General features: G+C 44.4%; 2 protein-coding genes across 3 annotated transcripts in view; one reads left to right on the forward strand and one right to left on the reverse strand.

Moving 5' to 3' along the window:
• LOC119015575 (epithelial cell-transforming sequence 2 oncogene-like) overlaps nt 1–24,050 on the forward strand; it is a 63,737-nt gene extending 39,687 nt beyond the window's left edge. Inside the window, exon 22 of the mRNA XM_037091679.1 lies at nt 22,840–24,050. The gene's annotated coding sequence lies outside the window, so the exon portion shown is untranslated. The remainder of the gene's footprint in view (nt 1–22,839) is intronic.
• filip1l (filamin A interacting protein 1-like) overlaps nt 1–26,148 on the reverse strand; it is a 68,970-nt gene that overhangs the window by 33,378 nt on the left and 9,444 nt on the right. For both annotated transcript variants that reach the window (XM_037091678.1, XM_037091676.1), the window contains exons 2-4: nt 11,722–12,049; nt 10,640–10,813; nt 10,357–10,535 (exon numbers count right to left, since the gene is read on the reverse strand). In XM_037091678.1, the coding sequence (XP_036947573.1) occupies nt 10,357–10,535; nt 10,640–10,813; nt 11,722–12,039 (671 nt within the window). In that variant the 5' untranslated portion in view covers nt 12,040–12,049. The remainder of the gene's footprint in view (nt 1–10,356; nt 10,536–10,639; nt 10,814–11,721; nt 12,050–26,148) is intronic.

The following is a 26,148-nucleotide window of genomic DNA, read 5'->3' on the forward strand; positions in this document are numbered from 1 at the left end:
CAAGAAGGTGTCTACTAGAACAAATGTGAGAAGAAGGTAAATCAGATGGATTAGCTCTCGCCGGCGTGTAAATGTATCCTCTCCAATGTCAGGTTTACATGTTTTTTTTCTCTGTTGCCCGTTTGAATCTGAGTCTCGCCCATCACTCGCTGTCTCCAGCGCTGGCAGAGGCCACGCACGGTTCACAGCAAGCGTAGAAATGTCATGCTAACTCTACATTAGCCGCATTTTTCCCTCCTTGACCTGCCGGGCCCTCCACCCTCGCTGCTATTTCCTTTCACAAATAGAAGATTAGCTCATACATCACTCCTGCAGATTCCCAGGCAGCATAATCATTTGTCAGCCTCCATCCAGCTGTTTTTTTTAAGGCAAACCTCTCTGAATGCACTTAATTTCACTGCAAAACACGCAGGTGCTCTCGTGGCATCACTAAGCACCACGTCACCCACTTTTATTAATGGGTATGCCACTAATTGTCCACATTTTTGTTGAATTAAGACATTTAGAGACACCATCCACTCTGCCAACCCGTCCTCCACACAAAATACAACAATCTCACGTAAATGCTGGTTATAAAACTGACTTGTTGACTTTGATGATGAAGAAATGGAGCCTCAGTGGGAGCAGACACCTTCTGCCGTCTCCTCATTTTTTAGATTTATTTAGATTATTTCACACTATTTAATAAAGGGGAGCAAAGTTGTGTTTTTACGACCCAACATTTTGTGTTTTTCATCATTCTTTTATTCCTTTTTTGCCAAAGCGTGCACGACAAACACAACATTTAGCCTAAATGCTATCATGTGGAAGCTGTGCCTCAACTAACTCCAGCAGGTGAAGTGGTTCCAGGGTCATTTTTAGCCAAACCTTATTGTTTTGTGTCTAAACCTAACCTGCAGCGTGAGCACAGCGTTGTCTCAAGACATGAAGACAAGTTTAGTTTTAACTTTTCTATGTTTTTGCAGAAACAAACTTATCTATCATGTATTCTTCAGATTTGGTTGAGCGATAACCAGACACTCCTGCACTTGCTTCACAAAAAACATCTGCAAGGACCGACACAGAAAATGTGGCGATCACGTCCAAGCAGTGCCACTGAATGTCGCTTTCTTGTCAGTTGAACAACTCTAGATGAACGTTTTATCACTTGAACTGCAGCAGAATCAGCACAAGTTCTATTTTAAGGGCTCTCCCCACTAACAAGTCTAAAAAAGGCTGGAAAAGTACGAGCAGCGAGTCGTGCGTCGTTGTGGTCGATGAGGTCTAATCGCCGCATTCTGTCGGGGGAGATGTAATCACATGACGTTATGCAATGACGACTCTCTGGGGCTAATTACCACCTAGTTGGCGGATGTTGCGGAGTTAATATTTTGACAGTCTCTCACACACACTTTGAGGTAACACGACCGCACCAGTCAGATACACTTTGACATACGTGGTATCTGTTTTATGTTACGTTGATTGATGCAGCGGTTGGAGTCGATCCAACCGGTGCATCTGTGAGTGTTTGTGCACCTTGTCTTCATATTTCGTCGATGAGGTAATTCCCCCCGGATTAAACGAAAACACACAGATTGTCAACTTGAAAGTGCACGCGCTGGAAAAATAAACCTGACAGGTGGTTTATTCTCTGAGCGAGCAACATTTAGTCCGTCTCATCGTGAAGATGTCGTGCTGTCGAAGGGGAAAGTAGAAGCAGGATCGAGGCGCTCGTCATCACTCTTCACTCTTAAAATTCGTTCTTAGGCTGAAGAAAAACATAATTTTTCAAACAAATGATTCTGCAGACAGTGTTTTACAGTTAATAGATGGATGGAAGTTGTGCAATTCAAGAGCTTTTAAGGTGAAGAGAAAGTACAGGAGGTGTGCGTTTCCTCGTTTTTAATGCCATCGACCTTGTTAGAGCGGATTCAGACGAATGAGCTCGAGGTCGAGGAGACTGTGGAGCAATCTGCTCGTTATCTGGCCAGAGCAGAAAAAAAACAAGGGGGAGTGTTGGCCGGCCGGCCCGAATTAGGTCAGTAGCCGCTCACTTTTTCCTACAGTGTGGGAGTGATGCTGTGACGAGTGTCCAGATACACAAACAAAGGTGGTCTCAGATGGACCCATCTGCCCTTTTATAACCCGTCAGTGTTTGAAGGTTACAGCCCGAAATAAGCAAAATCTGTCTTGAGTTATTAAGACAATATTCCTGGATTCTTTACAGTTCTAATGTTTGTTTCTGAAGGCCTGAACATCACAAGTGCAATATCCTTTCACTCCTCGTTTTCCCTTCTCTCGCATTTAATTCATCCATTTAATGCACATTTATCGGCTTAACTCTTGATATACCAAGCAGAGCACTGACGCTTCTAAAGATGTTGTTTTTTGAGGAGAAGAAGTCCACGTGACGCATGTCGAGGCGAGGCAGAATGTCGAGGTCGTCGCTGAATGTGTCGTGTGTGTGTGATTCCCGACGTCGACGTGAGGGCACAAAGCTTTCAAAAGTGCAAATATGTGAGTGACGTTGCGTACAGTATTCTCCTCGAGGAACAGCTTTCCTTTCCCTTAAAAGGGAGCGTTTGACGCGGAGCTTCGAGAAACACGCTCGAGTTTAGAGTATCTCATCGCACGTATCTCATGGTATCAGGCTTTGACCCTGGCTCTGAGCTGGAATGTACAATATGCACCAGGGTGAAACATTTTTTCGGGGAGGGATACAGGTGTGCTTCTCCTCGCAGCTCGGAGCTCAGCCATCGCATGCCATACAGCTGATGAATGAGGCAGATTCGGGAGCGCAGGTGAAGACAGATCCTGCTCGCGCATACGGCGGAATATGTGTTTCCGTACAGCCGCCCGACAGCTTCCTCACAAACACGCTGCAAAAGTTCACAACCAGGTGAGCACAACGAGAGAAAAAAATCCCAGATCGTAAAAAGGAATCTGAGAGAAAGCCTCTGTGTTGTGTTTCAAAGAGCGAGGGCAGGTCTGGATAATAAGCATCTCTGCAGTGATGATGATGATGATGATGATGAGGCCATCGCAGAGGAATGTTCTCGATCTGATCCACACGAGTGATGTCACCTCGTGTGCAGTTAATTCAACCAGATGGCACGAAGACACATAGCGTGCCCTGCGAGTGATTAGGAGCCGGAGGGGGAAGGTCATGCGGTGTCACGTTCGCAGCTACTGTGCTTTTTCTATCTGCAATAAAAAAAAAAAACGAAGAAGCAGCTACAGTGATTACAGCCAGAACATTACATCAGTACCATCCACCAGGCTGTTTTCCCATCGTTTTTTTTGTTTTTTCCTGGACTTTCCCCGCTGAGGCCTCGACTGCGTTGTGTAAGCATCGGCGCTACTAATAAAACACATAAAATTACAATTTGGAGATTTTTTTTTTTTTTTTGCGTCTTATTAGCGTGAATCATGAAATGTTGCTGAAACAGAGTTGACGTGTAACACCCACACACATCTGACTTCAATCATGTGTGTGTGTGTGTGTGTGTGTGTGTGTGTGTGTGCAGGAGCTGTCAAGTAGCCCAGGATCATATTAGCAACACATACTGATGTTGATACCAATATCAGTACATGTATATTCACAGAGAGCAGCGTAACCTGGAAGTTAGCTTCACCCTGGATCTCTCCACAAAAAAAAAACAGCACTTTTTCCTTCTCATGGCCAATAATCGCAACTAATCCTAATCAAGTGTCGTATACAGATCTGTCCTTTGACTGTGCAACGCTGTCGTACCATTAAAAAACAAATTAAAAAAACCCAACTAAGCTTCAGTAAGTCCAAGAAAACCCAGGCCCAGCAACACCTCTCTTCTCCTCTTGGTATGAACTGATCCCAGACCAGCTGGCTGGCTGAACATGAGGGTTCTGTGTGCATTTTCCCGACGTTACATCACAGCGCGGCTCGTAGGTGTCCGAGTTCAGGTTTCATGCTGCCATCTGGAGACACGTGAGGACATGTGAGGCTGCCCCGGTGCTGCTGCAGCTCTATACGGGTAAAGATGAGCGGGATGAGCCGGCTCGTGTTTCCGTTCGCTCCGTCTCCGGGTTCACCGCCTCACACGACAACACGAGCTGAACTCCTCACACCGACATCAGTCAGGACGCTTCAAACGTGAGCCGGGCTCTAAGTCGTTTTATGCTATGCATGACATCAGAGGATGCAGATGGTCATAAAGTTCTCTCCCTGCCCGTCAGAAGAACAAAGTGCCTGCCTGGTGTAGCTCTGTGTGTGTGTGTGTGTGTGTGTGTGTGTGTGTGTGTGTGTGTGTGTGTGTGTGTGTGTGTCGCTGAAGTCATGTTCAAAGTAACATCTGTTGATGGTTAGGACGCCGCTCTCGCTCTCACACCCCTGCTGCTCCCGCGGTACCCGGCGCACAATGAGGTCATCACTCATGGCCATCGCCGATCAATCAGAGGGGAACCGGGTTCAACCCCCCCCCACAAACCCCCAGACTAAAGGGACAGTTCACCCCCCCAAAAATGCAAGATTTGTTTCCTGTTTCCTCTGTAGAGCTTGTTTCTAGACGACACTCAGCTTGCAAAGCACCCAAAAAAATAATTTGGAAGATTATTTCAGGATAATCCACAGTTGTTGTTGTTTCATGCAGGAGCCATTTTCTTTCTACCAACCACTCAGAATCCACTAGCTAAGCTAACTTAGCGGGCTAACGTTACAGCCAGAGCTGCTTGCTAAATCTTAGAAATTTGCTGCTTTTCTTTGTCATTTCTGATAGTAAATGAGGCGTCTTGTGGTTTTGGACTGTCAGTTGGACAAAAGAAGTAATTTGAAGACGTCCCTTTGGGCTCTGGGAAGTTTGTGATAAAACCTTTCCAGAATCTTTCGTCATTTAATGGACGATTAATCATAATGAAAAGAACTGTTAGCTGCTCTTGTGTAATTCTCAGTTAACGGGTCATGATGGCAAAACACCAGGAACAAGACAAGCTGACAAAATAAAGGGAAACGGATAGAAATTAAATACAGAAGAGCTTATGAACAAATGAAACATAGTTTTGCGCTGACAGTGGGTGGAGAAAAAGACAAAAACAGGAAGTGGGAGGTGACAACATCACACATGAAGCACAACTCTACAAAATAAAACAGGAAGCATCCATGAAAGCAGACTTCTCTACGTCTCACAGCAAAACAACCTAGATGGATAAAAACCACTAAAGGTAGAAAGAAAAACATGCATTTTGAATTTTGTGTGGCGTGTCCCTTTAACATGCCTTTACAGGCTCCAGGGAGAAGGTCAGTCAGAAGTCAGAAGCGATGAAAAAAATACCAAATTAAATGAAAAATATAAAAATATCCCGCAGCACATGTCACCCCAGGATGTAATCACAACTTGCCGCTTTCCACTGGCCCAGTAAAAAGGAAATGATTACATCCTGCTAAAATGCGTCGTACAACAACAGATTAACGAGGGTGAAATTAAAGCCCGGTGCGACGCGGTGCCTCTCGTGGTGTACATGTCGAGGCCGTGGCAAAAAACACAGAGGGCTGGTTCTGCTCTCCTCAGACGAGTGATAAGTGGCTTTTCCTCGTAGAAGTCAAAGCTATTTCAGGGTTTGCACTTTCTCTGGCGCTCTGTAATAATGTTTTGGAAGGAGTGCAGAGCAGAACAGAAGCCGCTGAACAAACTCGGGGTTTCGTGCTCGGGCGAAGGACTGTAATGTCGTTTACTTAAGCTCCTCGGGGATTCTGCGTTTCTTCCTGCTCGAGGCGGTTTCTCGATGACATGTCTACCTCGAACATCTTGAGAGGATCATTGAGCTGCGAGTTGACAGAAATATGTCTTCTTGTTAAAGTACATCCCCCAGTTTTTATTGACAGCTGGACTGCAAACGTCTGAAGATAACTCTTTATTGTGTTGGACATCAGCTCCATCAGTGACGATAACGTTATACGAGCCTCATGTTTTTGTTCTAAATATGAGACTAGAGCCAGAATCCAAGTTGTCTTAGCTTAGCATTAAGACTGGAAACAGAGGAAACAGCTGAGGGTAACACAATCCTCCTGCCAGAACCTTTAAAGCTCACTTATCACCTTGTTTTATTGGGTTTTTGTGTTAAAACTGGAGAGATATAACTAATCAGAACATTATTTTCAACAATATTTCAGGTTTTCTTTGCTCACAACTAGCAGTTTGCCCAAGATATCACTGTCAAAGATGCGAGCAAAACAACACACTACGTAAAATAAGCAAAAACAGAAATGCCAGAACTCGCTTTGAGATGAAAACAAGACTGTAACTGCTGCTGACAGTAGCTACCGTTAGCTAGTTAGCTCAGTTAGCCGTGCAGCTAGTGGTCCTTGTAGGAGCTCGAGGTACACGGTGGCGTTACGAGACAGATAGGTTTGCGTGCCAACTTCTGCAAATACATTCGACACAATACGTAGATTAACTTGCAGCTTTAAACCCGAACTTCCCCAGAAAATAACGCAATAATAATGGTAATAGCTTTGTTTTCTTTTCCAGGTTTCATCTGTCTGAATTTGAGACTAAAGCATTATCATAAACAACAGAAATGATGGTGAAAACTGAAAAATATCCATAAAAGTAAGCAGCAAAACCTTCTTTTACGGGATATTTACAGCTACATGTTGAGTTTGGCCCATTTATGGACCCAGAAGAAGCTGAACCCCCACATGTAGTCTCCTCTGAATACACTTTCAGCAGTACTACATAACGTAACTCATAATTATCCGTATGACGGCACTGAAAAGTCTAATGTCTCACGTGAGGATTGAGGCAGTGAGGTACAGTAAGAGGACACCTCTGAACAAACACCTTCGCCTAATAACTTTGCACACACTCACACTCACTTCTGCGACAGTAACAGAGTCCTCAGCTACACAAACAAGGCCGCGTTCAACCGCTGAAGACAGATGACACTGGCAGATGCTGAACACATTGTTACATGGACTGACGCTGAAGTCCCAGGACGAAGAAAATACACAACCAACAGCTATTTCCATGGTAATCTGGCATCTCGGCGAACATGCAGCGTGATGGATGCTTCTCAGAGCCATTAGGTTAGTTTTTCTTTTTTGTCCTCCTCCGAGTCGTATAAATCCTTCGCCTATTCTCACGTGGTAATTAGCTCGACCCCGGACGGGGGCCTATTTTTCATGGCAGCCTGTCCTTCCTGACATGCCCGGTGACAAAGCGCAGACCGTCGTCATACCGTCCTCCGGTCCAACTCAAACAATCTGCCTTGGCTAAAGTGCAGTGATGTGATCGTCCCAAATAGGTCACGGGCCGACATCCATCTGTGTTTCCTTTATGAAATTAATTGCTGAGGGTGTGTGTGTGTGTGTGTGTGTGTGCCTGCTTTATTCTTATGTGTGTGTGTGTGATATGTGATATTGCTGAGGAAGCAGTAAACAGAGCGCTGCCCAGTAAGTGCTCTCTCCATGTGACATTTACAGAAGAAATCTGTCAGACGTGTTTCCACCTCCAGCTGTCTCCAACTTAGCTGGCAATTTAATTCGTCCCAGACTCGTCTCACGTTACAGTATTTTATTCAATCACAGAAGGCATTGAGACATCTGTGACACGTCTCAAAATGTCTCGAAATACAGCAGAAGCGGCATTCAGTGCCATGAAATGACAACTTGGACTGTTATCAGTGCTAGATTTCATTCAGTAGCACTTGATAAGTGTTACGCGGGTTCCTGTTGCAGTACAAAACATCGTTTGACAGCCATGCCAGTGTCAACACTTGGAGCTAAATGCTAACATCAGCATGCTAACATCCCCGCAACTGCAGCAGGTATAAATTGAGTGTTTTAGCATGCTAACATTTGCTAATAGGGGTTGAGCAGTATGTTATTATCGATGCAGATTGTTAATAATCCAGAGAATTACCCACCCAAAACTTTAAATTTAATCATTTTGGTCATCAAAACACTTCGACCTGCAGGCAGCGCTTGAGGAATCGTCAGGGTACTTTATCAACAAAATCTTGTTCATCCTCTGGGGAACATGAACGTTTCTACAGAACTTCATCCCAATCCATCCAGTAGTTTTGAGATACAGTATTTCTGTCTCGACTAAAAGTCTGTTTGTGGTCTTGGGTCAGCTAACAGGACAGAAGATTGAAAAATGTTCAAGCATAACTCCAAATTCCAGTAATTTTGATCCACTACTATGGTCACGGACAGTTCAGAGAGCTACCACATCAGAGCACATCATGAAACCGCTGCATAAACAATCCGATCTTTAAGTGTCCCTCGTTCTGAGCTGCCTCTGAGCCTCGCTGGCACTGAAACGCAGACTTAGCTGTAGGAAAGTCATCCAGGGATATGTTTTTTCCCTCTGCTTCACAGATATCCGCAGCGCTACCATAAAGCAGAGCTGTAAATGTAAAGATTGTTTGTGTTTTTAAGCTCAAACCTAAATTATCTGTCGACAGACTCCCCCTCTCGGCCGCTGGATCATCTCCAGTCAAAACTCTTGGTTTGCTCCAGGTTTGTGCAGAGTTGTTCAATAAAAGGTGATAATAAAAGTGAAGGACCTACTACAGGTCATGGGAAAACCAATAATGGAATTCTTGAGTCTGGTTTTTCCCCCTGTAATCCTGAAGAACACTTTGATTTAATGCGAACATTACATAGGATTATTAAGACATTCATGCTTTTGGCAGAGCTGAGAGGAAAGAGGATTTTACAAGCTGACATACTGCTTTTGAGCAAGGCATTCAACTCAACAGCCACTATCCTCCAAACACGAGGTCATGGGAAAAGAGAAGGATTTGATCACCCTACTTTCTGACTGCTGAAGTGACTCGAGAGGCTCTCTAACTTTGAAGAACATGCTGACATTGACTCGTAAAGACACTGCAGGGACAGTGAGGCAATTAGAGATGACAGATGTTGCTAAAATAAGAAAGCTGCATCAGTCGTGAATTTGGCTTTGGTTTCATAATGCGCCCATGGGCTGAATAAATGCACGGTGTGCGGTGTTGTCAGTCAAAAAGTCTCTTGACAATGGTGCAAAGTTTTTTTTTTTGTTTGTTTTTTTTTTAAGTTTCTGCCTGTTGGATGTTAATGGAACAAGCAGTTGCACCACTGTGGTTGGTCTTAGAAGTCGATTCTTAGATGCATCACACTTCACTCTTGAAAGATCACGTCTCGATACAAAGAAATCGATTCTCAACATCATGATCTCCCGTTAAAACTATGAGGAAAGTAGCAGTTATAAACTGATTGGGAACGCTTTCAAACAAGACTCGGACAACTGGATGTCAGATGTCAGTCAGGTCCTTTAGAAGTCCTAAAGAGAAGTGCAAAAATGTCTTTCTCCTCAAGAAAAGCTTTGAGTGCCTTCGTTGGCCGAGAGATCCAAGTTGTAAGAAAGTTGATCCATGAGTCTCATTCCCAGCTCGTCAAGCGCTGATGCTTTGGGATTGTAGGTCTGGTTGGCCGCCATCCCGAAGCATCAGCATTTGACGAGTTTGGAATACTTTCAGCTTGGACCTCAAAGCCTAACCCGTCCTTTTTCAAACAAATTGCTTCTCTCACTGGCCTCTGTCATCGCACCTTCACCACGATCGTAGCTGCCAGTAGTTTTTTTCTAACAGGACGCTGATTGGTTCAGTTCTCAAGCCCACAAACACATCATAGCTTCAAGTCTGGTGAGATGAATTCGTGTGACCGTGCAAAATCCAGCTGCCTCACAAGGTCTGTTCCTCACATCTGAGCCAACTGGATGGTGAAAAGTTGGTGTAAAAACAGTAAGTCTAGCTGAATGAGGTGGAACCAAATACAGAGGTTTCATGACATTTAAAAAAAGTAAGATCAAAATTCGATCCATAGCTTGGAACTGGATTTCTTGGAGATGTTATACTGACGCCATCTTGGCTCTCTCTAACACGATTATAGAGCATCACAAATATGTTGTGTTTGAAAAGCAGAGCGTAGTCCACATCGTAGCCCTCTGATTAGGAATCAAATTAAACGGTGAGGTGTTTAAAGACTCTCTTTCTTAACTGGTCTGTCAGTGTTTTGATACCAGTTCCGACTCTGTCAAACAGGAATCAGCAGCCCATCGTCACTGACAGCCCTGTTTTTGAAAACTCATGGATGTGTCTCCTGAGTAACAGAACGCTAGCTGAAGCCAATTTGCTCTAATGAAGTTGAAGGGCGTCCAAAATTAGCATTTAAATCAGACATCAGAATTCAGAAAGTGAGCGCGACGCTGACACTCTCCCCTGAAACCAAAATGAGATTTTCCGTAATTGCTTCGAGATCAAATGTCACCAAATGTTTCCGTGACGACAGCACGAATGCACGGCGATGTTCATTGGAGCTCATTTCTGTGAGCTCTGGCGTCTGATTGGTGCACTGACCTCTCGCGCTCCTGCTCCAGCAGGTTCGTGAACTCGTCGCTCTTCTTCATGAACTCTCCGTGGTTCCTCTTCTCGTCCTCCAGCTTGTACAGGGCCTGTTTGTGCGACTGCTCCACCATCAACAGCTGCTCCAGCATCCGCCGGTGCGTCTCCCTCTGCTTCTCCACTAACTTGTCCAGCTGTGGGCGGAGGAGGCACATAGAAAACATCTGTCACAGCTGGACTGCTCTGACACTGACAATGAGGGCATTTTCTTTAACTGTGATTGAGAAGGTGGTGTTACCTCCTCCATGGGCTTCTCATAGATGTCCTCCTGCAAACCCTCGGCCTTGCCCTGGATGGCGTCCCTCTGCAGGGCCTGCAGCACTTTCTCTGGCGTGACGAAGCCATATTTGGCCTCCAGCAAGGCCAAGTCGAGCTTCTCTGCCTTCAGCACTGTGATCACTTCATCTCTGGCCTGTAGCGGGTGAAGAAGATGGATCTGGTTAGATTCTTCTTTGACGAGAGATGCGTCTACTTTAAACCCAGTGTTAACTTTGGTATTTAAAGATCTGGGAATGGGACTCAACAATCAACTATCATTCTCCAGAATTGCCTCCCCTACCTTTCTCCAATCAGGAGCAATAACAATTCATACACAGTCACACAACTGTGGCAATTTGGGGTTCAGCGTCTTGCCTATGGAGAGATCAACATATAGACTACATGGGCCAGGGGTTCAACCACCAACCCTCTAATTGCTGGACTGACTCACTGTTAAATTCTGGTGATACATGGATCCAAGGAGGGACTTCTGCACGGTTAGGGTTAGGGAAGGTACTCTGGTATACATGAGGACAGTAACATAAAATAACCAATAATGTGAGATGAGAGGAAAGTGTCAGATGTTTGTAATGCCCAGCTTTAGAAAGCAAAATTGACAAAATCTACATAGACAGATAGATAGATAACGTGACCAAGCATAAACAAGGTCAGCTGCAGGATTACTGGGTCTTGTATTGATTTACGAGTGTCAGGAAGTCCAGAACTGTAGAACAGAAACTTCTTTGTCTGCTCTGTTTGCTTTTGTCTACTTTGTTTCCTTGTGTCTAGCTTCTTTAATCTCAGCAATAAGAAACAAACTCAGCCTTGTTCCAATCATGCAGCATTATTGCCAGGGGCTTCCTGGATCCAGTGTTGGAATGACAGGAAGTAGCCTCAGCTGTTAGCTGTCCATTAACACTGGCTTTTAGTCCATCTCGAGTGGCCGGTGCCCGCTGATCCACCGTGTCTGACTGTATGTCCGACTGGGGCCGGTGCCATGTCTGCTGCTGTAACAGCTAATTGTTCCCAGGGCTAAATCCAAGTTTGCTCAGTTTGGATTACCTGCAGCTCTCCCTCGAGCAAGCTCAGCAGAAATACGAGGTCATCTCTGGAAAGGTCCCTGGTCTTCTCCTTCCGACCCGCCTTTGTGGCACCACTGGCATTCCCGTTCCCATTCCCACTCCCAGTCCCACCAGCGCAGGTGCTGTTCTTGGCCGTCTTGTGATTCCTCTGGATGGTGCCGGTGTCGTCCGGCGGCTCCCGATGTCGGCTGCGGCGCTCGGCCCGTCCAGAGGGCTCCTCTCGCTCTGCAGAACGCTTGCGTGAGTCCGCCTGCTTGGCCTTGGTTACGTCCTCCAGACTGTTGCTGCGGGATCTCATGTTCCTCTACCTGTTGTGTGGAAGGAAAATGAAAGGATAAGACTGTTTCATGTAAATGTCGTTGTGTAGCATTTGCATTAAAGGAAGTTTCATAGTCCGCAAAATTTGTCATTCAGCATAATCCAAGTCTCTGGAAGCCTTGAGACCCCAAACTGATTTGAAAAGATGTTATTTAAACGCATCCCTGTCAGACGGTGGTGCATCAATGCTGTCAGCTTAGCAGCTAAAATGAGCTTTTGCCTTAAAAACGGCTGAAAATAACGTCTTTTCAAATGAATTTGGATTATGTCGGATGAGCATCACGGAGACATTTTATGTTTCAATTTTGGTTGTTTTTTTTAATGTTTTAAAACAAGCCCCAAACAATTCTGTTTTGCTGTGAAGCTCCAGAAATGTTTTGTGGACTGCAAAACTTCACCGGACTTTCCCTCAGCATGGGAGTAGGGAGTCACTGATCTGTTATTTTTTGGTGAACGGGTCCTTTAACTTACAAGAGAGGCAAAACAAGAGCATAATGTGCCAAATTTGGATCAACGACCTCGAGTTTGAAGGGCTTTAAAGAACAAATCACCCTCCGCTGCTGTTAGACTGTCGTTTATAATCAATCTGTGATGTTTGGGAGTCACAAGGACACACTTTGTGGCTGACGAAGTGTTTTAATTTACATTTTCTGGCCGCATCATTCAGGCATTAGAGGTCATGGATGCCACTTTGACTCAGCCTGCCTGTGTATCCAAAACAAACCCTCCAACAAACCCTATACGTCCAAAAACATGAGAACAATACCCCACCGAACAAAAATGCAAGTCTCGTCATCAACCTTGGATACCATCTAAACATCATTCTTGTTTACGACATATCGTACTGTGCAGTGGGATCTCGTCACACTGTCATCAAACTCCAAGTAGGTCGTAAACCCGACCCACGTTCTGCGTCCAGGTCCACATTTGTCATCCGTACGACGCAACGGCATGTCGTCATTGCCTGACATGTTATTATTAGTCACTCAGCGGAACAGAGTCGTCATCACCACGTCGTACCCCCGGCCACAAAGCGTGATTATGCCACAAATTCCCCGACAATGCCAGAACTCTTTTGGACCCCGGACCTCGAGTCCTGTCGCAACAAATTACCCGAAGCTGCCGAGCGACATTCACGGATGATGAATTTTCCCATAACGTGAAATTCTTGTCCAGAAAACAGCGGCCAAGATCGTTCTAGCAGAGGATTTAGGCTCTGCGGTCTGCTTGTGTACCTACTTTGTCTGTTTCACAGATGATGATAGGTGGTCTGATGTGTTTGGGCCCGGATCGGAAAAAAAGGGGGCAACATCCGAGATGACTTAGTGAGTTTTGAATTAAAAAGCATCGAGGCTACCAAGCGAGGTCTGTTTGGAGTATACAGTGTGTCTTTGTGACATCTGGTTTATGAATGGGCCATTCAGTGACTCACTGACTTTGATAAATCGAAGGATGATAAATAGGTGGATGCTGTAAACTGCAGTCTCGCAGGCAAAAGAACCATAAGCTCCTTTTTCCCCAAGTAATTTATTGCCTTTTCAGCATTATGCTCAGCTAAAGTAAATACATCCAAAAAAAGACGAACCAGAACTGAAACAAAAACATGCCCAGACTCATTTCTGATTGTTTGATGTGAGAGGGAATAATCTGCCTACAGGCATTACGTCATCATCTATCAGGCTCGGCTGGCGTCAGAGAGGTTTTCCATCTAACTGAGCTCAGAAGTTCCAGCTAAAGACAACATTTCACAACGACGTCCTGTCAGCCCCACAAAATAATGTCAGCTTTGATTGTACTTCTGATGAAAGATTTCCCAACATGTAAGGCTGCGTGAGCAGAGCCTTTATCTGCTGTCAGACTTCAGTCGTTCATCCATGAAGACCGGGAAAAAGCAGCTCAATCACGAAGGTGTGTGTATTAACAGTAAAATAGCTCTGTTTTAATTTGCCAATTCATTATTTATTTTCTTTGACACTGACTGGCAACTGAATAGCACACAAAAACCGAACAACTCGCCCTGATTGGACCTCAGAAACAAAGTGTTGGAGGCTCCTGCAGTGCACGTCCAGCCCGTGTGTGAGGCCCTCTGACAGTTTATGAGTAAGAAAGATGGCTGGGTGATTGCATTGTGCACACTCTAGGCACGGCGCCACATGATTCAGGGCTGAGGTAATTCCCTGCAGTCGAAGACAGACTCCACATCGACTTACTCACAGATCTGGGCTGCGGGGCGATAGACAGAAACCCCGCTCCGCTCAGATTTAGGTAATGAGCGTCCGTATCTTTCCTGCGCAGTATTTCAAGGACGCAAGAACAGTTTGTGTGTTTGTAACTTTACCCTGGACGTCATTAGAACAGCATGTAGCCTCTCTAATGAGTTACTGCGCTGGCTGCATAATTACCTCAGCCATCAGTCACTCCCGCAGATTGCACACGATGCAACAAACTCGCAGATGCATAAAAAAGCTGCAGGGGTAAGAGATTCAAGATGAGATAGTGCAGCAGATCCGAGGGTCACAGACATGTAACGCGGCCCCGCCGGGAGTCCCGCATGTGCAAGTATCACATATCTGCAAAATCTCCGAGATGGATCAGAAATACATCACGTAGTTCACAAAACGGTTCACAGAGAGGACGGGAAAACAGCTCCGGATTGGACCTGACGTATCTCCAGATCGGTCCCCTTTTCTGCCCCCGCCGGGAGTTAAATAAATTAGTTTGGAGATCAGGGTTATATCTCTGGCAAATGACGGTCGTGATTTTTGTGAACTGTGTTATTGGTTATTGGAAACTTGGAGCGAGGCGGTCAGAATTGGAAACACTTGAATGAGCGCCGGCCAAGACTGTGCTTGCTTTGTGTTCACGGGCTGATGTGAAAATAATTTGTTGAACTGAAGCTACACGGCTCAAAACACCTTTCTTTCATTACACAAGCAATGCCGCGCTTAAAGGATTTGTCCTTTTGAAGATTTGAAGCCCAAATTATACTTAAGAATGTTCTACATTTATTAGATTAATGTAATAAGCCTATAAGGCAAAGACGAGTTTATTTATCCAGCATCAATCAGACAAAAGGGCGGGTCAGAGTGCTTCACAGGGTCATGGGAATAAAAGTAAGACATTAAGCAAACATTAAAACTGCATTTTAAAGATATTACATACAGCAGGAAATAGTTAAAGGAACATTTCATCTGAAAATGAACACTTTGTCATCAGGCCGTTTGCAATGTCGGGGCTTCCAGAGACTCACAGAGAACCACAGATATGTTGAAACTTCTTCTCTGGTTATGTTTCAGCACAAGAACATTTTGGTTCGGGTCTGTTTTGGTCGCCAGAAACTTGACCGGAGATGTCTTGACGTCCCATCAATAATATCTGTTTTCTTCTTAGCACGGCGGACAGGAAGAATTGTCCCAAGGTGTCCTATAAAAATACCCTGCGGTTTTCACACCTACGAATGTTGAAACACAGTCTCGAACTGCGGTCGGTGGCTTGGCAGCCTTCTTGCCTGGAACTCGTCCAAAGACAGGTCGTAAACGTGTTACGTGAACGTGATAGGGCACATTTTGTTGATACGTCAGTGTGGTATGTCGCCTATGAAGCAAACAAATATAAACATGAATGTGAACTTCCAACATTTTATCCTTTTATACAAGTTGTTCAGGAGAACGCTGTTTTTCTGTGAAGCTACAAAACTTTCCCCTACTTTCTGTCAGTAGATAACGACTAAATTTTCACTTTTGGGTGAACTCGTCCTTTAAAGAGTAACAGGAACTTGCTCTCAGACCACTTTAAAATCTGAGAGGAAGGGTTATTTGGATGAAGAAGACACTAAATGATCACCTCCGACTGATACGATAAACCAGACTTCCTCTTCTTTAGGTGTTAAGCTTCACTATCGTCAGTTTTCCAGTCGTTAATCCAGCACAACACATGGTGTAAATAGACTTCAGCACCAAATGAAAGCGCAGCGTAACAATACTCTGCTCTTAAACCTCTCGTGTACGCTGTGTGAGCACATACTTTCTCCATGACGGCATTTTGTTGTCTGTGCTGTCAGCTTTGCAGAAGGTGTGAACACGATTATACAACATCTGTTGCAGGAGGCCTCAGATAAACTCGCTCAGAGCCTCGAAAAAAACCTGACGCACGCCGGTATCACCTCACCATTATCGTGTTTGTACCTGCGCTGCTAACGCAACAATAACACATCATCCATCTGTCGGAGCGCTCGGTGACATTAACAGCATGAATGAGCGGGTGTGTAAAATAACCGCCCAGAGATGACTTAACCGAGCTTTGTCCTCGCGCTAATCCCATCCAGTCCTCGTCAGGAGTTTGAATAAACTCCAGTCATTTTTCATTATGTGAGCGGGGGACCGCTGCCAGGAGGTGATGTTATGATTAACAGGTGCTCAGATCTTATGCAAGGGGAACTTGGCCGCTTCGCTCGGTTTTGGGAAAACAAAAGGCGACATGTTGAAAAGGATAATTCAAGCACAAGCAGGATAATATACGCAGAGGGAGGATTAATGAACGTCTTTATTTGATTTAATAGTCTCTGTGACTTCTTGCTTTAGGTATGCATACATTTATGTATGGTTGTATAACTTGTGCACACAGTAGGAGGATCAGGGTTGGACACACAGAAGCAACGCCGGTGATACTTCGGCACGGCGCTGCTGTGAGCTAAATGCTAATGTAAGCATGCTAACATGACGATAAAATACCACAACTTTTAATAAGCAGCAGAAATTACACATTGTGCATTTAAGTAGAAGTCTTTCAGTATCAACATATACTCAAATTAAAGAGGAAGGCCCATTTCTGCATGTTCACCTTCTCATTTTAGCACATTAGCATGCTAACATTTAATTACAGCAAATACAGCAAACACTGATGGAGCTGTCATTAGTTTTGCGGTAATTTCAACCAGGATGAATGTTTGATTAATGTCACGACAATCCATCCAATAGATGTTGAAACATTTCAGTCTGGACCGAAGCAGACTGACGCTGCCCTCCTCGGAGCCGCACTACAAAATTAGCATTATTAATAAAAACAGCTTGCTTATTCATTCATAAGTTCCTTTTTTTTTTTCTCCCATTGCCCCCCTCCTCCTTTCCCGAGGCCCTTCCATTACCTTGTGCTCTCATTAAGCAGTGAGGACAATGTCCGAGGCCAAAAGCAAAGCTGTTACTGGAAACTGCTGGCAGTTTGGGCTCGTCTAGCCGGGACCACCAAGGTTTCTCCGACGAGCTACCAGGTCAAAAGGCTCATTCATTCAAAGAGTTTTTAACGCAATGAACTCACCGAGCCGGGCCAGCCTGCCAGTCCCTAACTCATAAACCCTCGTAAAGTCCGTCTAAAATGGCCATCGAGTAATTTCATCACACATCTGAACACATTAGAAAAGCGATTAAAGCTTATTATTTTGAGACTTTATGATTTTGGATCGTCTCCGTGGCTGTTGGGACTCGCAATCAACTCCTCGCACCAGCGTAACAAGTCTTTCCCACGTGTTAATATTTGTCGATACACCTTCGAGCGCCGTCTCACGGGACGCCGGGATCTTTTACAACGAGCTCCAGCCATCGCCGAGAGCTAAAAACGAGGCCTTTCTCATCAGCGATGACTTCACTTTTTCATGCGAGCTGGAAGTGAAGACGAGGGAGGGCCGTTAAAGTGGAGAAAGGTGAAAGGTGAGGAAGCAGGTGTGCTGCGAAAAAACACACCTCTCCCACACACACACACACACACACACAAACAGCAGCCTGTGTGGACGGCTGGCATGCGAGCAGAACATATGCATGCGTGGACACACCCACACACAAATTACAGAGTAAATTCCTGCAGCCTGACATCACGCCGCTGTCAATGTGATTGAGGGGAAGAGAAACGCAGATCAAACGCGAGCAGAGAAAGGAGAGCGAGGGGAGGGAAGATGGAGGAGCTGCAGCGTCTCCTTTGAGGGGATCTGCTGGTAATATACAGCTTACTGTACGCAAAGTGCACTAAATCACCACGAGCATCGGCGGACTTTGGTGTTCGCTTTGAGCCCGACGTTTGTCGACCTTTTCAAAATCCCCATCAGATAAAAACAGGTTGTTTTTCTGATTCCCTGCAAAGTTCATGTTTTGACATTTGACATTGTTTTCACAGACTTCTGACACATTTAAGACGAGAGCACAAGTAAATAGTGTTAATCCAAAAAAAAAAATAAAAATCCGTCCAAAAATCCAAAAACATCTTAATGTGTTTTTGGATGTTTTTTGGACACCATCTTTCCAGAAGAAAACAACCAGCTACAGAAACCAGAACAAATGTCTGTGAAACTACAAATTTGTGCAGCGAGCGATCCAGTTTTCCTTTTGTGGACAGGAAAAAAAAAGCCAATTTTGCCTGTTTGAGTCAGCCATTAAACTAGAAGAATAACTAATTAGCTTATTAATGCTTTTTCTTTTGCGTCTGTGCTCAGACACGGTCACAGGTAGCATCAGCCTGAGACTAGGTTTTGCTGTTTTTGACGTAACTTTAACTTTTTTTGAGAAGCTTGATGCCACTTTTGTGTTTGTACAGTAAATGTAAAGTAAGTAGCCCCTTAGCTTAGCATAAGTACTATTTAGCATCGTATAAATCAGTTCTTTCTGAACTCGTGCCAAGCTTTCCCACGGTGTATCTACATCTGGATAGAGCAAAGCTAACTGTCCCCCCGGTTGATGTGTTTGTGCTAAGCTAACAGCTAACTGCTGGCTGTAGCTTCATATTCAGTGTGAACAGACATGAAAGTGGTATCAGTCTTCTCATTTGACTCTTTGTAGCAAAGCAAATACGAATATTTATGAAGCTGGTTACCACAAAATCTGCTGAGATTCCAGAAATGTTACCGTGCCGTGACTACAGGAGCTGTATGTAATTCACAAAATCTGTTTGTGGCCTGTGAATCTGTCATACGGAGGAGAAGCTGGAGAAGGTGTTGCAAATCAGGTTTAAGATGCTTGTTTTCACCTCAGCGTGACTCAAAGCGTCGGCGTCAGAGGTCGGTGTGTACAGTCGGAGGTGAACCGATCCGTGTATAATCGGATCAGATGTCGCTCGTTTTCCACACTGTAAGAAGTAGTTCTGGGTCAGGTGTGATGAATGCGAGCTCACATCCAGGTGGCGGTCTGTCAAATCACAGATCCATTTTTTTTTTTCTCTCCTCTCAGATGGACTCAAATCTACTGGACAATCTGTACTGTACCACACATGCTCGCATACTCAATTAGTTATTCATGAAATCAATTATTCATCCGTCAGTCTTTACACATTCCTGGTTAATGATGTCAGCCGTGCACATCATTATTCACAGTCATATCTGCGAGGCCACGCAGAGGAAAAGGGCAAAAAAACAGAAAAAAGAAATAAGAGGAAGTCAAATTAAATGCCAGCGATGATTAAAGTACAAACTTTGGGGGTCGGCTGGCGTGAGATCCAAAATCACCACATTTCATTTTGGCTCCGCGGACGCTTCAGATCAGTTTTTAATTTACAGGTCCACAGTTTTAACATTTTTTTTGCCATTAATTCAACAGATAATTATAACAACACCTCGATGTCTTAATGACGGCCAGACAGACGGTGCGTAAATGTTTCGGTAACATCATTAAGTGGCTGTGAATGTGTTGGAAGAAGGTGCGGGGCTTTCTTGAGAGCACTGTAAATTATAAATGTATGTTAAATGCATCAGCAGTGCTAGTAGCACCCAAAGAACGACTCAGGAGAGCAGCGTGCCGTGCCAGAAGGGTTTCCATCTCAGAAAAAGCAAAAGAGCTGAGTGAAGTATTTACTAACAGAGCAGGAGTTGCCTCAGCAACAGGTAACGATCAGCCGTCGGGCCTCGAGGTCGGCTGAGGTGCCATAAAACCGTCGGAGATGCTTCCTGCGAGCGCCGTAAAGCAACGAGAGAAACGTTTTGGGAATTCTTCTGCGCTGAAGTCGTCCGAGGAGGAAGACAAACAGAGATGTCTCGGCCTCAGACGCATGCAGGCTGTTATTTAAAGCCGCGGGACGCAAGACGGAGACGCTCGCCGCTGCAGGAGGAGGAGGAGGAGGAGGAGGAGGAGGAGGAGGCTGCGTCGAGGCCTCCTGCCTGCGAGATGATGCAATCCAGGGAAATGTTTGGACGGGCCAGAAACTGTAACAGTGTCAGATTTGCGCATTTCTGCCAAACGAGACACAGGGATTGTATTCAGTAACAGTCTGATCATGTGGAGTAAACCTCGGCAGGAGCAACAAGAGAGGCGGTGATGATAAAACATCACGCTGTCCTCAGCTCCTCTCCTGCAAACATCTGTTATTCGCTCCATATCTGCTCTTTCTAGGACTGATGGAAATGTACTGAACACACAACGAGCAGCAGAGAAGCATGTTTGATCACCGGGGGGCGCTGTGATGCCATAAAAGTCGAGACAAATGAAGCTCTGACCTGTGAGATGGGAGTTAAGAAATACTTGAGGACCTCATTATGACATTTTTTTGGTGATAAGTCCCATATTTATTGGTGTTTCAGTCAACTGAAGATGCCCTCTGGACGTATAAAACACTCTTCTCGGAATAAAAGAAATTTGTTGGACCCTGATTGGCTTTCAAACTAGCTGTGATGTCATAACATATCGTACGTGCTCGCTTTAAACTCGGACAGAACAAAGTTACACGGCGAAGTGAGGGAACAATAAGCAAAATGCATTTCTGAGCAGACGCTTGTCTTTGATATTTTCTCCTTATTATAATTCTGCTGCTGCTTCTGTCTACTTAGTATTTATAACATCGGGTTTATGTCTGCACTTCTGTTGCCTCCAGAGGGTTTTCTCCTGTTTTTAGTGCATTTTTAAAGTTTGTTTCTCATCTGAAATAATCTCTGCAGCCTCTCAAACATGAGAATCAGCTACAAGTCTTCCTCTTAAATGACAGTCAGCTGAATTCTTTGGGGTTTTGGACCAAATGAGCAATTTGAAGATGGACATAATCACCAGAACAAATGATTATTTGAGGTTACATTTGAATTTTGTGTTGCGCTTATGGTCTGGTTGGGTTTTAGGCTTAAAAAACACGTGGTAGGGATTTAGGAAAAGATCATGTTTTGGCTTAAAATACTTGTTTCTGTCTTCATAAAATTGTCTGGGATTTGATTCGATGTGTCACGTTTCCAAATGTTGAAACGTAGTCCTGAACAGTGGTCGCTGGCTTAGCAATCTTTTTAATTTCACCACCACAAAAATGAAATTTAGCCGATAAACATGCAATCTAAACGCAATATGACACGTATATAGACGTATAACACTGACATTTTATCCTCGCAACACGGCCGACCGGAGGGAAATAAACCCTTTCTTTTATTTTTTTTCCAGTTTCTGAGCCATAACACACGGCGATCTGTTCACGATCTCTGAGCTCACCCAGGTAACACGACATCGAGCTGCTGACCGTGAAAGACAAGCGAGCGGAGGGTGATTAGTCGTCTGGGACTGCAGGAGGAAAGACAGACCGTAGACGGGGGACTCGCGCTTCCTGTGCCGGGTTTACGTGTGAAGGTTTTCAGTCTGGGACGACGGCCAAGTCTGATGTTAAACTGCGAACCGTGGCCAAGCATACATGCACTTAGTCTTACTCGGCTGCCTTAATTGAACAGCGGTGTTGCCACGAGAATGTCTTTCTCATGATCTCATGGCTGGCTGCGAGCGTGGCGTTTAACAGTTTGGTGTGTGTGTGTGCGTGTAATGTCTTCGCCGTATATTAGCGATCTTCCCCCCGACACATCAGGGGAAAACACGAGCAGACAGCGGGGCGCGAATTCGCCGACCTCTCGACCAGAACCAAGACTAAATGGCTTTTTAAGGGTTCTTGTTTTGAACATGACACACGTGAAGCGAACCTCCTCCTCTGCACAGAGCCGGACTCTATGTATAGGCTCCAAACACGCCCCCGATATATTTAATATCCCGTATCCGATTTCGTCCGTTGGCAGGTGCTCCACGCTCGGTGTCATCGGACTGTAACCTTGTCGGTTTCAGAGCAGGTGATTTTGAGAAGGAGAAGCTCGTTGAGGAGGTCAGCCGGTTCAGCGGCGGCAGGACTTTGCATCAACGCTGGACCGACTGTGGAAACAGTTTCCCGTCACTGGTCTCATCAACCAGGCAGTCGGAGGTCTTTCTCCCAACAAACGATACGATGTCTGTACAACACACGACTCTGGTAAATGTTTCTAACCATCAACACCGATATTGAGTTTAGTCCGCCATGTTTCAGCATCGACTCGTGCCATAATCTCCTCAGACCTTTCCCGAGTTTGTTGTTCGGACATGGGAGGGAATTCATCGGGAAAATGTTTTATAAATGTTCTATAACCAGCAACATCCAGTAGTTTGTATACAGTTTTAAAGTTAACACGTAGACTTCTGTGGCCGATTATCAGATATGATATTTGGCATTTTTCCGCGCAAGAATCTGTTTTTCCTCTATCATATGTTTGAGGTTATGTAACAGCGTGCTGTTGTGTTATTCTAGAAATATTTAATTTTCTATCTATCGACTTGGCAGACAGAAGACAAGAGGATGTAAACCTCCTACATCGGTTGCAGCTCTCACATCTTTTGGATTTCACCTGATGAGGCAACAATCTTTAAAAAAAAAAAACACCCAGATCTCTGTTCTTTTATTTATAATTGTCCTCCTCCTCCCCCTCCTCCTCCTCCTCCTCCTCCTCCTCCTCCTCCTCCTCCTCTTCCTCCTACATGTGAAGCCCTCCTGTGTTGCCCAGCGTGACGGAGCAGAGCCCAGACGGATCCGATGGTAGGAAGGTGTGAATAGCTGAAGTCGTCTGTCACCACCGAGGGCCACCGGGGAAGAAGACGGATCGCCTACAACGATCCTCAGACCGAGATCCTCCGGTGCTGCATCCTCAAAACACAGATAAACACCTGCGCCGACACAAGAAGGCCTTAAATGCAGCTTTCAGAACGATTACGTGCTCCATTTTAATCAGATTAAACTGGATTCTGCTGTGGAGAAGGATGTGGAAGGCTGGGATTTGTTTTCAGTGAGCGCTGAAAGATTTGGGTCTGTTTTCTTTCAGTAATTAGGGTTTTTTTTTTTGTTTCAGAGCAGATATTTAGTCAACTTATCATCTATTTTATCTCAGTTTTATGTGTTATATCATCAAGTTTAACTACAAACATTTTTTTACATACTTGTACTCTAATATCTGAACTTCCACTCCACCACCTGTATTATTTATTACCTTAGTCACTAGTTACTTTACAACAGAGCCAAATCAGATGAAGAAATAAGATACTTACAATAATAGTTGATTACACCACTGATAACTACAAGAATACAGTTTATACGTACATAGAAATATATGTTGAATTTACTTTTACTTGAACTTTTGAAACATTTATTACCAGGTGACTGCGTTTAATACTCAAGTGCATTTAACATCAGATACTTTATGATGATTTGTGATGTTTTAACACGATATCTTTACTTTTCACAACACTGTGTGAGACATAACTCAACATATGTACATAGGAGCATAAAACATACATATTTGTGTGAAACTATTCCAGTTTTTAATAAGTTTCACTAAAGTTTTGTTTGTAAATCTGTTACTTGATGCTACGTGATGTTGTTTGTTTTGTTTCTGTTCGGCCAGCAGAGGGCAGCACTTTGTTAATTTTGGAAGTGGCTGCTCAGCCTCAAGCTATAACGTCTCCTTTACATATTCACTCAGTTGTTTTTGACTACAAATGCTTAAAAAAACTTATAAAAGGCTCATTTTGATGCATGGCCACAGTGTTATTGTGTAGTTAAAGGTGCACTACGTAGTTCCAGGGCAAAAAGCTGGTATTAATATTAATATTTAAAAAAAATATAAGAAAAAAAAATTCTGTCCTCTAAATCTGTTGAATGTTTGAAGCAAGTAATTAAATATCCTGCAAACATAAATAAGAATTAAACTGTATGTTTGTTTGTTTGTTTAGCACTGAAGGTTTTGCTCTTCTGCAGAAAGTGCAAAGAGCAACTACATTTTTGTTAGATAAGCCAAATAAAACCATTTCACTCAAGAAAGTGCCAAAATAAAACCCTCATTTTCAAGAAACAAAATCAAAAAGATGATCGGTAACACTAACTGAGCGTTTTTGGTTGTTTTTGTGCTTTTTTTCTTCGATATTTTCCCGTTTACTGGTGTTTTGGGGGGGGAATGCATCAATTAAATTATATGTTTTGCACTTCCAGTCTTCCCTAATGTAGTTTCCTGCATGCTGAATGGATCGTTGTATTGGTTAACTGCACACAGCTCAGACAAATTAGCTTGTTTCATAGTTTTTGACCCCAACATGCTCGTTCTCATGTCAGAGAAAGCAGATTTCGCTGTGTTAAAGTGACGTGGGCTCAAGAGTTTTGCTCCCCTGATTGAGGCGTGACAGCAGATTAGAGAGTCTGGGGGTTCATCAGCTGGTCGGCAGGCTGTCGCTTCACATCCACGCCGTACGATCCGAGAGAGACGTGTAAATGTGCTCGTCTGTCTCGCCAGCTGTCAGGATACAAGGTACAGTTCGCTCTGATGGACAACGAAGCGCCCCCGACAAAAGGAGAGAGTCGCGCACTCGTTCATTCACTCGGTGCATTCCCGGTCTGTCCATCCATCTGTGCAGTGACAGAGGATTGACAGAGGAGGATTACAGGGTCACAGCATCCGTCAGCTGGTCCACATGCTGTCACACATACCTGCCTCCGACTGAGAGTACACCTCCACCTTCACTCTGCTAAACCTCTGACTCGTCCCATTGACATTTGTGGTTTTGAAAGAACTATTGAGATGAACCGTTGGCTCATTGTGCTTCAACACGTAGATGTGGAGCTACAGGAGAGAGAATACAACAGATACACCGACGTTCATCATTGTTATTGTTTTATCTTTTAGCTTCTTGAAACAGCCGCTTAAATCCAGACAACAGCCAGCAGTAGGAACCTTTTACCTCTTTACAAACGAGCTGCTAGCGTTCCTGCTTTATAGAGCAATAATTAGCAAAAATACATCCGCCACCATAAGTCAATGCAAGAAGAACAGTTTTTTTTTTTTTTTAAATGCTAACAGGCAGCTAAGAGTTGAGCTGCTCCACTTCACCGTCCGGTCGTCTGATGCTCTTTAATTTCCCTCCCCTGTGTTTATATGAAAGCACCATCAGTGGCTGCTCAGACTCTTTGGGGACGCATAATGTGAAGTCACCAAACGAGGCAAAAATATTATGATATCCCTCACGATCTCCCCAGCTGATCACTGTCCATCCCCCTTTATTTCTGCCTGTAATCCAATCCGTCCAGCGGCCGGCAAACACCGGGCTAAAATTAGGGGGTCATCCAATCCTCTGCACAGTAGAAGTGAGGAGGGCTGAGTGGTGTTGGACCACGTCCCGCTGAGGAACTGTACTCTGGTCTGCATTTATCCTGCGGCGGCCAACATGTTATCAAGTGTTAAAGGTACTTTCCAGCTATCAGCTTCGACCACACAGTGCAGTGAGCTGCTGCAGCAAATCTGACCTGCAGTCAGAATATGAAGTGTGTGCGGATGAACTTAAACAGGGAAATTCAATGCAGTAAGTGAGCCTGAGTCAGCGACGACGCCCGAGTTCCTCTAAACACATTTCTGTCCGACATGATCTGCAGCAGAATCACCGATTTACTTCCTGACAGCTGTGACAAGCGATTAAATTGCCTTTTCATCCTTAATTTAAATATCAATTTACTTGATTTTTCACATGCTGTTAATGGTATTTACCATTAGTTTTGTTGTGCTACTGATAATTTGATAACTCAAAGTCCTTGATAGACGTTTGCGATGTTAGCACCAGCATTAGCATGATTTTCAGAGCCCATCGTAGCTTAGCGTGCAAAATGTTTTGGATGATTTTGCTAGTCAACATAGTGTCTTCTGGTAGACTAACACAGTGACATTAGCTAGTCACTCAGTTTAGCTACACTGTTAGCGCTTAGCTAATATTAGGTCACCGTAGCTAAGACCCTAATTTGCAAGACACAAAATTTTAAA

Source organism: Acanthopagrus latus, chromosome 24 (assembly GCF_904848185.1).
Source record: "Acanthopagrus latus isolate v.2019 chromosome 24, fAcaLat1.1, whole genome shotgun sequence".
NCBI lineage: Eukaryota > Metazoa > Chordata > Actinopteri > Spariformes > Sparidae > Acanthopagrus > Acanthopagrus latus.